At 40.2% G+C, this 15,814-nt stretch overlaps 1 protein-coding gene across 2 annotated transcripts; it reads right to left on the bottom strand.

Annotated features, from left to right (window-relative positions):
* Positions 1-1,072: 1,072 nt before the first annotated feature.
* On the bottom strand, positions 1,073-5,667 carry LOC130241351 (uncharacterized). Of its 2 annotated transcripts, none has more exons than XM_056473065.1 (2): positions 4,541-5,667; positions 1,073-1,348 (listed from the first exon to the last, which is right to left on the bottom strand). In XM_056473065.1, exon 1 carries the CDS (start codon positions 5,438-5,440, stop codon positions 4,544-4,546), a length of 897 nt encoding a protein of 298 aa, XP_056329040.1. In that variant the 5' UTR covers positions 5,441-5,667; the 3' UTR covers positions 1,073-1,348; positions 4,541-4,543. The 2 variants fall into 2 exon arrangements, with proteins under 2 accessions (XP_056329040.1, XP_056329039.1); XM_056473064.1 differs by having other exon boundaries at positions 1,073-1,356.
* Between the last annotated feature and the right edge of the window lie 10,147 nt (positions 5,668-15,814).

Below are 15,814 nucleotides of genomic sequence, written 5' to 3' on the forward strand. Positions count from 1 at the left end.
TAGACGAAGTAGAAAATTTATGAAAATTTTGAAATTAAAGCAGTTTGTCAGGGATGGGGATTGAACCCAGGTCTCCAGTGTCAGAGTCTGAGTGCTTAAACACTCAACCACAAGTGGATAATGAACCCAGAAGCGAGACGGTACTTGCACTGAGAGATTTACGAAAACAAAAATCCAGATTTGGAACAACAAAAAATGCAGAAATAAAATAGGACTGAGTTAACAGAGGAACAAAAAGGCCAACAGGCAAAATATCTCTGAAAAAACTACAGTAGGAGTAGCCAAAAAACAAGGAAAAAGGCTAAGTCACATAGAACTCTGAAATAAACAGACTTTAAGAAAGCAGGGCAAGACTCACGATAACAAAGGGCTAGCATCAACAATAACCAAGCAAAGAAACAGGGGAAACAGGGGAATGCACACGTATGTAGCTTGTTGTCATCTCCTCTCTGGGATAATACTGCCCTAACGCCTACATCTGATGCATCCACTTCTACTGTGAAGGATCTCTCAGGGTTGGAATCATTAGGAATTTTAAAGTTTCTGGCAAAGGTGAGATCCATGAAATTTCCAGCAGTCCCGTAATCTACAAAGGCCTGAAGTTGGCATTTCTGGTCTGCCCACGTGAGCGTGATGGGGAGAAATAACCCAGATTTGGAAAGTACAGTACTGACTGTAGCTCCGGTTACAGTCCCTCCTTGCCTGTACGGAGCGGAGCGTTTCCCGAGAGCTGAGGGCAGGTAGAACGAAAGTGACCAGGCAGACCACAATATAGGCAACATCAATTCAATTCAATTCACCTTTATTTGTATAGCGCTTATACAATGTAGATTGTGTCAAAGCAGCTTCACATAAAAGGTCACAGTAAATAGGAACAGTGTAGTTAAGTTTGTAGTGTTTAAGTTCAGTTCAGTTTAGCTAAGTTTAGTGTGGTTTAATAATCACTACTGAGAGTCCAAATATTGAAGAGCAAATCCAACGATGCGCAGCTCTACAGATCCTGAACCATGCAAGCCAGTGGCGACAGCGGAGAGGGAAAAAAAACTTCACTAAAGGCGGAAGTGAAGAAAAAAAACCTTGAGAGAAACCAGGCTCAGTTGGGCACGACCATTTTAATTTCTCCGCTGGCCAAACGTCTTGTGCAGAGCTGCAGTCTCAGTGGCGGAGGCTGGAAGCTGGCCTCAGCGAAGACTCGTCTGTCTCTGGAGCGTCATAGGAAACAGTCTCATGTTCTCCACTCTTCCATGACCATCGCAGTAGTTGTTCAGGATTCGGCCAGGTCCAGGATATGGAAACCTTGGGATCATCTCGTCGTTGGTCTTGGATCGAATCAGTGACTCTGCATAGTCTGAGGGCCTCGGGAAGAGTATCCCCAGGTAAAAATGGAGAATAAAGAAAATAATTAGCGTAGCTGATGTTCACAGTGTATATCAGCAAGATGCATAACCTGTGTGGAAGCCCCCTAAGTGGTGCACTAAGTGTATGCTTTACTGAACAGATAGGTCTTTAATCTAGTTTTGAATTGGGAGAGTGTGTCTGAGCCTCGGACGTTATCAGGAAGGCTATTCCAGAGTTTAGGAGCTATAAATGAGAAGGCTCGACCTCCTTTACTCGACTTTGCTATTCTAGGTACTACCAGAAGTCCTGAGATTTGAGATCTTAAAGAGCAAGTTGGATTGTAGCGAGACAGAAGATTGGTTAGATAAGCAGGAGCTAGATTATTTAAAGCTTTATATGTAAGAAGCAATATTTTAAATTCAATACGAAACTTAACAGGTAGCCAGTGTAAGGAGGATAAAATTGGGGTGATGTGATCAAATTTTCTAGACCTGGTTAGAACTCTGGCAGCTGCATTTTGTACTAATTGAAGTTTGTTAATAGAGGATGCTGGGCAGCCAGCAAACAGAGCATTACAGTAGTCCAGCCTAGAAGTCATAAAAGCATGGACTAGCTTTTCTGCATCTGAGATGGATAGCATACTTCGTAACTTAGCTATATTTCTCAGATGAAAGAAAGCAGTTTTTGTGACATGGGAAATATGATTTTTAAAAGTTAAATTGCTGTCTAATATGACACCCAGATCTTTTATAGTAGAACTAACACTAACTTTGTATCCCTCTAATTGTAGATCGAGTTGTGAGATCTGCTGTGTACAGGATTTAGGCCCAATAAGTAATAATTCTGTTTTGTCTGAGTTTAAGAGAAGATAATTGTTGGTCATCCAGTCTTTAACATCTTTAATACACTCAGTTAGCTTGGACAGATTAGACGTCTCGTCAGGTTTAGTTGAAATATATAATTGAGTATCATCTGCATAGCAGTGAAAGCTGATCCCATGTCTTCTAATAATGTCTCCCAGGGGTAGCATGTATATTGTAAACAGTAAAGGGCCTAAAACTGATCCTTGAGGCACCCCGTATTTTACTGGGCTGATTTGTGAAGGCTGTCCATTTATATTTACAAACTGGTAACGGTCAGATAAGTATGACTTAAACTATTGTAGGGCCTGTCCCTGGACACCTGTAGACTTTAAGCGATTAATAAGGATACCATGGTCAATGGTGTCAAATGCCGCACTAAGATCGAGTAGAACTAATAGCGAGATGCACCCTTGGTCAGCAGCTAAGAGTAAATCGTTGGTTATTTTCACTAATGCAGTTTCTGTACTGTGATGAGCTCTGAAACCTGACTGAAACACTTCAAAAACATTGTTGGTCTGCAGAAAGGAGCATAATTGAGCAGAAACAACTTTTTCTAGTATTTTAGATATAAATGGAAGGTTTGAAATAGGCCTATAATTAGCTAAGTTGCTGGGTTCCAGTTGTGGTTTCTTAATAATAGGTTTAATAACAGCTAACTTGTAGGGATTTGGAACATGGCCTAAAGATAAAGAAGAGTTGATAATGTTAAGAAGAGGTTCTCCTATAACAGGTAGCAATTCTTTCAGTAACTTTGTTGGAATTGGGTCCAATATACACGTAGCTGATTTAGAGCTATTTATAATTTTGTCTAGCTCTTCCTGTTCTATGATTTTAAAGCACTGTAGGTTATTTAGATTCAGAGGCGTGTTTACTGGATCTGAAGTATAAGGCGGTGCAGAAAGTTTAATATCTCCTATTTTCTGTCTAAAGCCTTCTATTTTATCACTGAAAAAATTCATGAAGTCATCACTACTAATTTGCGGTGGAACGTTTTGTTCCAAAGATGACCGATTATTTGTTAATTTAGCGATGGTGTTAAATAAGAATCTAGGATTGTTTTGATTATTTTCTATCAGTTGGCGGAGGTGCTCAGCCCTGGCAGATTTTAAAGCCCTCCTATAGCTGGACATACTGTCTTTGTATGCAATTCTAAAGACTTCTAAATTAGTTTTTTTCCATTTACGTTCCAGGGCACGGGTTGCTGTTTTGAGAGCGCAGGTATGACTATTATACCACGGTGTAGTTTTATTCTCTCTAGCCTTTTTTAGTTTGATGGGTGCCACAGTATTTAAAGTGCTAGTAAAGATGGCATCCATACTGCTGGTTACTACATCAAGGTCATTTGCGTTTGCGGGTGCATTTCGAAGTAGAGAAAGATCAGGTAAGTTATTTATAAATTCATCTTTAGTGGATGGAACAATAGTTCTACTAGGACGATATATCGGAGCGGATCTGCTAATTTCAGGTAAACACAGCTTATATAGTAAGAGGTAGTGGTCTGTAATATCATCACTTTGTGGTATAATGTCTACATCAGTGACCTCAATTCCATAAGACAGAATTAGATCTAGTGTATGCTTTAGGCGATGAGTTGGACCAATAACATTTTGCTTTATTCCTAGTGAGACCAGCAAGTCCGTAAACGCGAGCCCTAATGTGTCGTTAGCGTCATCTATGTGGATGTTAAAGTCTCCTACAATTAGTATTTTATCAGTTTTAACTAGTAAGTCAGAGATAAAATCAGAAAACTCTTTTAGAAAATTGACATAGGGTCCTGGAGGTCTATATATGGTGATTAGAGCGAGAGATAACATAGGTTTTTGCATAGTGTTTGGAAGGACAACATTAAGCGCTAGTACTTCAAAGGAGCTAAACATAAGTCCGTTTCTCTGATTAACATTAAGAATATCACTAAAGATTGACGCGACTCCACCACCACGACCAGTTTGACGAGCCTCATGTTTATATAAGAATCCTGGAGGAGTTGCCTCATTTAAACTAATATAGTCATTTTGTTTCAGCCAGGTTTCAGTGAGACAGAGTGCATTAAGATTGTTATCTGTTATTATTTCATTTATGATAAGTGCTTTAGGTGCTAGTGACCTGATGTTTAGGAGACCAAGCTTCATGAAATTTGTATTTTCACTTTTTAGTGTTTTTTCTGGTTTAATTCTTAATAGATTATTTCTGGAGCATACAGTATGTTTGTTTCTTGATCTAATAATACGAGGAACAGACACAGTCTCTATGGGGTTAGCTAGGTATGCATTACTGTTATTTATGTGGGACGAATAGGAGTCTGTGTGGCTAAATTGTGAATTTTGTGAATTTTTACTTACTAGTCAGATAGAGCGAAGTATTCTGGTGATGTTGTCCGACAGGAGTTCAGCTCCAGCTCGACTGGGGTGCAGCCCATCAGCGCGGAAAAGCCTAGGACGCTCCCAGAAAAGATTCCAGTTATTGGCAAAGAGCAATTTCTGTTCTTCACACCATGTTAATAGCCATTCATTCAGAGCAAAAAGTCTACTGAACCTTTCATTTCCTCGGCGGTAGGTAGGAAGCGGTCCAGAAACAATGATCTGCGTGGCGGGCGAAGTGCGTCGAACCGTCTCGATCAGGCTCCTGAAGTCCTTCTTCAGGATCTCCATCTGCCGGAGCCCGGTGTCGTTCGTCCCCACGTGGAGGACGGCGGCACCGAGGCTCTCGGCAGCGCTCAGGATAGTAGGTATCTGTGCAGAAATATTCTTAACTCGGGCACCAGGGAAGCAGAAAGTGCGTACTTTGTTACCTTTGGAGGAAGTGGAGCGGACGTGGCGGACGATTGAGTCGCCAATGATGGCAACATCGCGACCCGTCTCGCGGAGAGGGGCGAAGCGGTTCTCCGTGGGGATCTCGAACACCGGAGGAGGAGACGTTCTGCCCCGGGACCTGGCAAGCACCTTTTGCGGTTGCACCCAGGGGCCGTGGTAGCCGGGAGTCGGCGTGAACGACACCTGGGCGAACCGCGTCCTCGGTGCGCTGGGCCTGGACAGAGAAACACGCGGGGTTGAAGAAACTGGGAGATTGTCGTTGTATCGGACACTTACCTCAGACGAGCGAGTACGGGTTAAGAGCAGAGCCCTGATGCCCTCTCGCTTCGTCTCCAGCGAGCGAATCTGGGACTCCACCGCTTCCAGCTCCAGCTCCAGCGCCTCCATCGATGCCTCTCCTGCACTCAAGGACAGACACGCAAGCGACATTGTACAAGGTGAAGAGCAAAGCCAGAAAGTGAGAAAATAAATGAGTGAAAGAGGTTGGTAGCTTTAGCTGACCAGCGGTGCTAGCAGGCTAAAGCTACAAACACCAAGCGGATGCTCGAGAGACAGAACGTTTAAAAGTAGATTTGTTTGTATGAGTGTGTTAGGGGATTGTTCACCCCAAGTAGGAGAGATAAATATTTAGTGAATGAGGAGGTATTTTATGATAAAAATGTAAATTGCGAATCTAAACTCCAAACAAACGCAGCGAACTCCAAACAAACGCAGCGAAGCTATCGTCCAGTGACCTCTTCTTAACGTCGCTCTCTCATGCGGCGTTCTCTTTCAGTAGGAGAGAGACGAGTTCTGCCCAACTGCATGGGTTCTAAAACTTCTTGAGAAGTTTGTAAAGTTTGAGGGTGGTGTGGGGGCTGAGGAACAGTTCAGCTTCCTTTCCCTCAGACAATTATCGAGGCGAATAGCTTGGTCCATCAAAGTCTCATGGTCCAGAGCAGGTTGCTAGGTCGTCTTTAATTTCCTCCGACAGCCCATTTTGAAAGCAGACCATGAGTGCCTCATTATTCCAGCCACTCCCTGCTGCGACAGTTCGGAAATGGATGGCATATTCGGCCACACTACCACTACCTTGTTGAAGGGTGAGGAGTTTCTTAGAGGCTTGCCAGCCACTGTGGGGGTGATCAAAAACCCGCTTAGACCCGCTCTTCGAAAGCCGTAAAACTGGAACAGAATGGGGCCTTAGCTTTCCAAACTGCAGTAGCCCATGAAAGAGCCTTACCAGACAGCAGGGTGATTACATACGCAATCTTGGCCCGATCTGAGGGAAAGGTAGATAGCTGTAATTCAAAAGTTAGAGCACATTGGGTTGGGAACCCATCACATACACTAGGATCACCTGAGAAGCATTGAGGTGGTGGCAGGCGAGGTTCCGTCAGTGGAGAGGTTACTCGAGTCTTTGCATTGGCTACTGAGGCTACAGAGGAAGTAGGGCTGGAAGTCATTATGTCAGAAAGTACCTGTGAATGCTTAGCCATGAGTGTTTCTTGCTGCACTAGGACTTGCTCATGTCACTGGACTGTAGAAGCCTGCTGGGCTACTGTGGCAAAAAGATCCTGAGGGCTGTGTGTCTCCGGGTTCATGTTTGTTCTTGGCTTGGTTATTTTGTAAGGGACGGGGTTTGAACACAGGTCTCCCGTATCAGAGTCTGCGTGCTTAAACACTCAGCCACAGGTGGATAATGAACCCAGAAGCGAGACGGTACTTGCACTGAGAGATTTATTTACAAAAACAAAAATCCAGATTTGGAACAACAAAAAATGCAGATAAAATAGGACTGAGTTAACGGAGGAACAAAAAGGCCAACAGGCAAAATATCTCTGAAAAAACTACAGTAGGAGAAACGTTGGAACTTACACCTGGAACTTAAACAACTTTTTCTAGCATTTTAGACATAAATGGAAGATTTGAAATAGGCCTATAATTAGCTAAGTTGCTGGGGTAAAGTTGTGGTTTCTTAATAGGCTTAATAACAGCTAACTTGTAAGGATTTGGAACATGGCCTTAAGATAAAGAAGAGTTGATAACGTTAAGAAGAGGTTCTCCTATAACAGGTAGCAATTCTTTCAGTAATTTTGTTGGAATTGGATCCAACATACACATAGCTGGTTTAGAACCATAGCTGGTTTAGAAATGTATCCTTTGTGTAGATTGTGATTGTATTTGGAATGGATGTGGAATGTAATAGGTTGGATGAAGGTCAGGTTCTGGGGCCGGCTGTCATGATCTCTAGAATGAGAAATAAGAGAGAATCAGAAATTAAATCTTACAACATCGTACATGTACAGCAGACATAAACTGTTTTAGCTGATGTCCATGCGAGGCGTCTTAATAAGGGTATGGGCAGCTGTGAGCTTTGTTGTCGCCGTGTGCGAGGATGGTAGGAGTAGACATTTATCCCCCCACAGGATGGCAGATGGAAGCAGAGCTGAGAATATGGGGTGTGGCTTGTCTGGTGGTCCTGGAAGTACCTCTTGAAGACTGAGTGGTGGAGTGGAGTTTAACCCCTTAATGATATAGAATTAGTTTAAAATGCGAATGTATCTAACGCTGAGTCAATAGATGAATCATTACTCCATTTATCAGAAATGTCTACCTCCTATTCATAGCAGTCAAGCAGGAAGTTTGTTTCTTTGCCATTTTCACCTCCAACCGATGTGCCATTATAAGGTTAAATATGACACTTGTGTATGAACATATGAGTCACTGGCGTATTACGGTTGAATTTCTGTGCTCGATGTGGTCAATGTATCTCGCTGGTTGGGTAATAATCTTCTCAGAAGTTAAATGGCTATCAGATGTGGCAGAGGGTTTTTTATTTATTTTATTTTTTATTTTATTTTTATTTATTTTTTTTATTATTTTATTTATTTCAATTAAATATATCAAATGCCAACATCAAACTATGAACTTTAAAAAGTCACCGCTTTGTAGAAACTGTGTTAATGGAATGATTGTTATGGGCTTTACTTTAATTCATGTTTAAATAACATGTTAGGGATCTTAACATGATTAAATTCGCAAGCATATCTGGCACAATTAATTCACAAAGTCTTTTACAGCTGAGTTCATTCATAAATTGTCGAGAGAGGGCGGAACCGTATCGAGTTTTAGGAGCTCATTGGATGGCGACACCTCTCCTTTCAGCTATTGGCTCAATGGAGTGTCAATCAAAGATCAGCGGCCATTTTGTTTACCAAATACTATTGTTTGTGTGAAAGACGCTACTGCACACCAGTGACTAGTCTGGAGGATAACAGCGATGTTTATCGACATATGAATATGGCGTGGACTAATGTTTAAGGATTAGGTTGCCTGGATCCTTGCAGTCAAATACTTATGGATCTGTGGACGGGCGGGAGGCTTGAAGGGTGAGTTTTTTGTTTGAAATCTTTCTAGTCACACGAGTCTTGTCTTTCAAAAAATTTATAAAAGGTTTAGTCTTTGTTGGAGAGTAGTTATTTTCGCGAGGCTTCCTCTTAAAGCGTGCTATATACGTTACCGAGGGTGCACTGCTAGGAGAGCAGTGAGAGTTTGGCTTTATTGCATGGCTTGGTTTGCAGACGTCTTGAGTTTAGTTGGAGTTTGTGGACATGCGTTGTGTGAGGCAGTTTGAAGTAGATGGATGAGCTTGTGGGCCGACGTTTTGCGGGAATTCAGGCTCGATAGCTGGCAAGGCTGCGGGTGAATTCTCAGGTAGAGCGGGGCTCTGGCTGGAGTTGTTGTTTGTTTGTTTGTTTGTTTGTTTGTTCTTCCGTCTCGATAGGTTAAATGGTGCGATGCTGGAGCGTTTTGTAGTGGGAAGCAAGCTTCAAGATGAAGATAACTGGAGTGGAAAACTCTGGTTATTTATAATGCTTCCCTAATCATCTAATGGGTCAGAATACAGAGCTAATGAGGAGCCAGCCATGTTGATCATAAGCACGTGATCCTCTCGAAATTAGTTTATAAATAAACTACACATAGTAATAATTATAAGAATTTTCTCAGTCGGCACGAATCCAAAATGTTCCCAGATGTAAGATTTCGTTTTCAAACAAGATTCATGGTTGAACTTGAACTTGCTCAATCATGCCTAATGTTATATTCTAACAGAAAAGTAATACTTGGCAACATAACGGCAATTTGTGTTTTAAAGTGTGTGACGTCACGTACTACCACCAGTGGCAATGGACAACCGCGGTGTCAACTGATCACGGTGACTGTCACAGCCCTAGTTCTGAGTCTGTTCCCATCATATATCCTGTTCCTGAATTACCATTACCTGAGCTACAAGAATGGCCACCACCACCTGAGTTGCTAGGGCTGCTGCCACCACCAGAGCTGTTACTGCCAGAGCAGCCACCGCCACCTCCAGAGCTACCACATCCTCTGTCATTTCCAGAGCTGCCAGATCCTCTGTCACAGCCAGAGTTGCCAGATCTTTCATCAAAGTCAGAGTTGCCTGATCCTCCCAAAAACCATGAATGGCCGCCGCCACTTAAGTCCCACAAATGGCCAGAGCTGCCACCTGAGTCCCAAGGATGGCCAGAGCCGCCACCTGAGTCCCAAGGATGGCCAGAGCCGCCACCTGAGTCTCAAGGATGGCCAGAGCCTCCACCTGAGACCCACGAATGTCCAGAGCCGCCACCTGAGTCCCACGAATGTCCAGAGCTGCCACTTGAGTCCCATGAATGGCCTTCAGAGCCGTATGACTTCCTAGTGCCGCCAGAGCCATGTGAATTTCCAAAGCCGTGTGACTATCCAGTGCTGCCAGAGTCATGTGACCATTCAGTGCTTCCTGAACCAGAGCTTCCTGACCCACTGAATTAAATTAAACTTTATTTCTTTATTGATACATATCTTTATATCTTCAAAGCAGCTTAACATAGAAGATTATAGTAAAATAGAAGATTATAGTATGAACTGCTGATCCGGTCACACTTTATTGATATGGTCCGTTTGTTGAATTTAAGTTACATTGCATCTATAATGCCAACTAATTCTCAGTAAATTATAAGTAGACTGTTAGGTTGGGGTTAGGGTTGTGGTTAGTGTAAGTTGACATGTACTTGCAAAGTTCCTTAGTCAGTTAAATGTCTGTTTAGCAGCAGTATTAATAGATATTAACCAGACAGTCTACTAATACTCAATTGGACCATCAAAATAAAGTGTTACCACCGATGCCTCCTGAAGCAAAGCCTCCACACCCTGTTCCCTTGGCCATGTTCTCTCGTTCCTTCCTTGCATCCTGTACTGACTTTTCGCCTGTTTATTGACATCGACTCTGGATTCTCTGGATGCATCTGTTTGCCCCTGTTTTGACCATTTCTTGCCTGACCATTCTCATAATAAACCTGCATTTGGATCCTCAACTCTGTTGTCAGCAACCCTCACAGTACACTAATTATCAGCAACTATTTTGAATTTCTGATAATGAAAAAAATCTTCTAGGCAATGTACGAAGATCTGACATGAATAATTTGCCAATACAGTACAATAGTACATTAAACTGAGTACAAAGTATTTTTTCTGCATGTTTTATATGACATATGGCATTTATATTACATATGGAGGAAGATCAAACCAACGTATTTCATTATTACATAAACTTTTTACGCAGCCCAGACACCAACCCCACCGGGAGGTCATCACATACCAAAGTACATCACAGCCCAGTGTTACCATGGTAACCATCTTGATAGACCAGCTTCAAAGACCCTCACACTTACATGTGAAAAATAACTGGACCATTTCTTTTAATAGCTATTTCTATATTCTAGAATGTATGTAATGTTGTTGTGTGTGTATGTTCATGTTCTTATTCACAAGTAAACTGCTATGTCTGTGCCAAACAGTGTTTATTGGTGATTTACTTGTGATATATCTTTGTTTTAAAACCCATAGAATTATTGCTTAACATTCAAGCAACATCACATACAGTAAGTATTTGATATGTACCCACAGCTAATGTGGTTTATAGAACAACTGTATGCAATTTATTTTGGTACTTGTAACACATGTGGAGATTATACAATTTTTAACACTTTTCTATGAAAACCACTTGCCAAGCACATGTAAGCATACCTGTCAACACTCCCGTTTTTCCCGGGAGTCTTCCGTATTTCAGACCCATCTCCCGCCCACCTCCTGTATTGTTCTGTCTCCCGATACTAAGATACTATGCGAGTTTGATACTACTGAGCTGCATCTGGTGCCAGTCTTTCACTGGTTTGGTGCGGCGGCATTTACGGATTGTTCGCTCGAAGCGGTGTCAACCTACATAACCTACATCTCTTGGGTATTGGTAAGCTGCATAAAACTGCCGATTCATTTACTTCATTTTCTGGCTCTGCTACAGTATCAGTGGCATTGATCAATGCAAGATCTCTCTCGAACAAAACCTTTATTTTGAATTACTTCTACCTCTCACGCAACTTGGATTTTCTATTCACTACCATGACTTGGCTAAAGATTGGTGACATGGCTCCTTTTTCTGAACTTTCTCCACCTGACTGTTCTTTTCTCAGCTCTCCAAGGTCTGTTGGTCATGGTGGGGGCCTTGCTGTTTTTAAAAATAAGTTTAAATGCAGACTACTACCTACTGAATCTTACTCCTCCTTTGAGGTTCAATTATTAATGTTAAATTATTTTAAGTCTGTTTCATGTGCCCTTATTTACAGACCTCCCTCATATCATAAAGATTTTATTGGTGATTTTTCATACTTTTTATCTTCTATTTTTCCCTGTGCAGACAATATTTTGATTTTGGTATATTCAATATTCATGTGTGTTGTCCGAACAGACCTCTTGTTATTGAGTTCAATAATTTATTAGACTCTTACGGTCTATTAAAATGTGTTGAGGGCCCAACACATGAGCATGGTCATACTCTTGACTTAGTGCTAAATTCTGGTTTCTCTGTCTATAATTTGCAAATTGCTGACACTGTTTTTTGCTGAACACAAGACTGTTTTATTTAATTCTTATTTTACTTTTAATTGTCCAGCTGATGATAGGTGGTAGGTGACGATACGTGTGCTCTCCGCCTCCACTGCTAGTAATTTTTCATCTGCTTTTGATACTGGTTCATCAAGATCACTTATGGAGTTTCCGTCTTCTGATATGGGACTTGAGGAGTTAGTTAACCAGTTTAATTCTATATGCTCTAATATTCTGAATTCTGTAGCTTCATTGAAAATTAAGAAAAAGAAAGTTAACCCCCAGCCCTGGGTAAACAGCAATATTAGAGCCCTTAGGCAGGAGTGTAGAAGAGCTGAGCGTAAATGGCTTAAAGACAACCTACAAGTTTCATATGAATCATTGAGAGATTGCTTGACAAAATTTCAAAGGGCAGTCAAAGCAGCTAGATCGAATTATTTATTTGACATAATTTCAAAGAACTGTCATAATTCTAAAATACTGTTCTCTACTATTAACACCATACTTCAGCCTGTTGTTTCTCCATCAATTTCTTCTTCTGTTGACACCTGTGAAAAATGTCTGCATTTTTTTGCTGATAAGATTGTTGGAATTCGTTCTCAGATTTCACCTGTAATCAATGTTCTTACAATTTCTGTTGCCCTCTTGAAAAATCTAACCAGCTTCATTCCTGTGTCTCTGTCACAACTTAATGACATTGTTGCACATATGAAGCCTTCTGGTTCTTCATGTGATGTCATTCCTGCCACCTTATTTAAGGAGGCGAAGCACTCAATTGGTCCAAGTGTGCTTTCAATTGTTAATAGTAGTTTGTCTACTGGTATAGACATATTACCATGTTTGTAAACATTCAGGATGTGCGCGCAGGGAGGTGGCAGAAAGAAGCCGGGAGCGCTAGCATTTAAAGCGAGAGAATGACATTTGTTGTTGTCTTAGAAATAAGATATATATTATATAGATTATACATTATATATATTATTTACATAATGCTTTCAGCATGTTATAACAGCTCATCACCCAGTAATAAGGACAGTGATTCGGCAAAATTAAAGTTAATGTGAGTGGCGTTCATCTGACAGGTCCATTTGCGATAGCACGCTCCCAATGAATATTGGATAAGACGAAATAACCAAGCATCCAGCCTCAAATATACAATCTCATTGAAGCTCCAAGTGATTTTACAAGAGAGAAGTTAAAGATCTACAAGTCTTTGATTGCCAACAATGTTGTTCTGTGTGGTCATGTGCAAGAAATAATGCTCCAGGCTGACCAGATTCACAGAGCTCTATGTAGAGCTAAAAACGAGGTTCTGCTTAGCCAAAGACAAGGAAAGAAGACGGAGTAAATGTTTCACAAGGCCTAGGTAATTAATCACCAACACGCAAAACAACAGCATTCTGACAGAGAACTGCACCTGTACAGCAGGGTATGTGAACTTACACATAGAGGTAAAGTTGGTTTTATATTCGCACATTTGGACCTTCTCCTTAATAATATAATTTCATAAAAGTATTATTTGCAAACTCTAAATAGCGAAATATTATTAGCAGCCAATGACTATCAAAGTACAACATTGTTCACAGTCAAATAAACAGTGTTAATATTGTCCTTTTAGCCAAAGACATCTGTAGTTAGCACTGAAGCAGCGTGGTGTATGGTAAAAGTTAAGTTTTCTATTTTTGGACTTTGGCATCCTACCGTACAACACGACATGTTTACTATTGCAGCCTGTGTTTTTTTTTTTTGCAAACGGGGACCCGTGTGACGTCATGTTCCTAGGAGTTTTAAACATGCTGTTATTCCCTTTACTTACTTCCGTTAGAAAAAATCTTTTAAAAGTATGCCATAAATTACCATCTATATGCTGATGACTCTCAAATCTACTTCCCTATAAAATCTGGGGATCAATCCTCCCTTCAGGCTTTGTTTAATTGTTTGGCTGATTTGAAGTGTTGGTTAGCAAATAACTTTTTCCAACTGAATGAGGACAAGTGCGAATTCAAAGGTTTTGGTCAAAAAGGTTCGGATTCTAATTGTAATCTGTCATTGCTTCCTGGAAAAATACATTCCTCTGTAAAAAGTCTTGGCGTCATCTTTGACTCTAAGCTTAAATTTGATCTGCAAATTAATGTGGCTGTCAAAAGTAGTTTTTTCTATTTTACATATATTGCCAAGCTGAAGTCTGTCCTCTCTTTCAGTGACTTGGGGAAGGTAGTTCATGCTTTTATCTCTTCTCGTCTGGATTATTACAATGCATTGTATCTGGGTGTGAGTCAAGCCTCTCTCTCACGACTGCAACCGGTCCAGAACGCAGCTGCCAGGCTTTGAACAGGCACAAAAAAACAAGAACACATTACACACCTGAACTGGTTTCTCTACACTGGCTGCCAATCCAGTTTAGAATTCAGTACAAAGTACTGTTGTATGTTTTTAAATCCCTCCATGGCCTGGCCCCTGAGTATATTTCTGAGCTAATTAATATACACCAACCTGTGAGATCTCTTCGCTCTAAGGATCGTCTCTATTTGACAGTTCCACGATCACGTATAAAATATCGAAGTGATAGAGCTTTTTCAATAGCAGCTCCAAAACTCTGGAACGATCTTCCACTTTTCTTAAGAAAAAGCTCCATCTTTTGAGTTTTTTTCAGAGGTCACTGAAAACACACTTATTTTCTTTAGCTTTTAATCATGTGATGTGAGTTTATGTATTTTGGTTTTGTGTATATTTGCATATGTTTTTATGTGATTTATGTACAGCACTTTGGTACCCATTGTGGTTTGTTGAAAGTGCTCTAGAAATAAACTGAGTTTAGTTGATTTAGTTATCAGATATGCTAGTTTATCATGTCCTTTGTTAAAACAAGGTGATACAGTTTTCTTTGATGATTGGTCTTAGGATATTGAGGTGGAATTCTGCAACTCACTCTCTCTCCTCATGTTCCTTTTGGCCCTGCTCTATTGTCTCAACCACTCTCTCCCTCTCTCGCTCATATATATGCATGCTTTTAAATATACAGTTGAAGTTGAATTATTAGCCCCCCTTGAATTTTTTATTTTCTTTTTTAAATATTTCCCAAATGATGTTTAACAGAGCAAGGAAAGTTTCACAGTATGTCTGATAATATTTTATCTTCTGGAGAAAGTATTATTTGCTTTATTTCAGCTAGAATAAAAGCAGTTTTAATTTTTTTTATGAACCATTTTAAAGTCAAAATGATTAGCCCCTTTAAGCTATTTTTTTTCAATAGTCTACAGAACAAACCATCATTATACAATTACTTGCCTAATTACCCTAACCTGCCTTGTTAAACTTATTTACCTAGTTAAGCCATTAAATGTCACTTTAAGCTGTGTAGAAGTGTCTTGATAAATATTTAGTAAAATATTATTTACTATCATCATGGCAAAGATAAAATAAATCAGTAATTAGAAATTAGTTATTGAAACTTTTATGTTTATAAATGTGTTGAAAAAAAAATCTTCTTAGGGAAAAAAATAAACAGGGGGACTAATAATTCAGTATGTGTTGTCTATGCCTTTTAATTACCATGATTAAATGTTTGAGCCCACGTGGATTGCTTGCTTTTTACACAGCGAACAAAAAGATAAAGCAACAGGTTGTACAAATCCATTAATGTAGTAAGAATAATTATTCTTCCAGGCCAGGAAATTAATTGATCTTTGAATTAATAGACAAATAAATTGTAGGCTCCAACAGATGAGCAGTTCAATTTAATGTAATTTAAGTTTGGCTACCATTAACAATAAAGTCAACCCAAATATTCATAATTAAATAATAACTTGTTATTAATAATCATTAATATTAATAATTTTATGAGTTTAATTTGCTACAATGTAAATGCAATATCTCTGAACAAAA

Source organism: Danio aesculapii, chromosome 15 (assembly GCF_903798145.1).
Source record: "Danio aesculapii chromosome 15, fDanAes4.1, whole genome shotgun sequence".
NCBI classification, from domain to species: domain Eukaryota; kingdom Metazoa; phylum Chordata; class Actinopteri; order Cypriniformes; family Danionidae; genus Danio; species Danio aesculapii.

Coding starts and splice junctions, on each gene's coding strand:
- LOC130241351 (XM_056473065.1), bottom strand. CDS start 5,440: ATGTCGCTTGCGTGTCTGTCCTTGAGTGCAGGAGAGGCATCGATGGAG.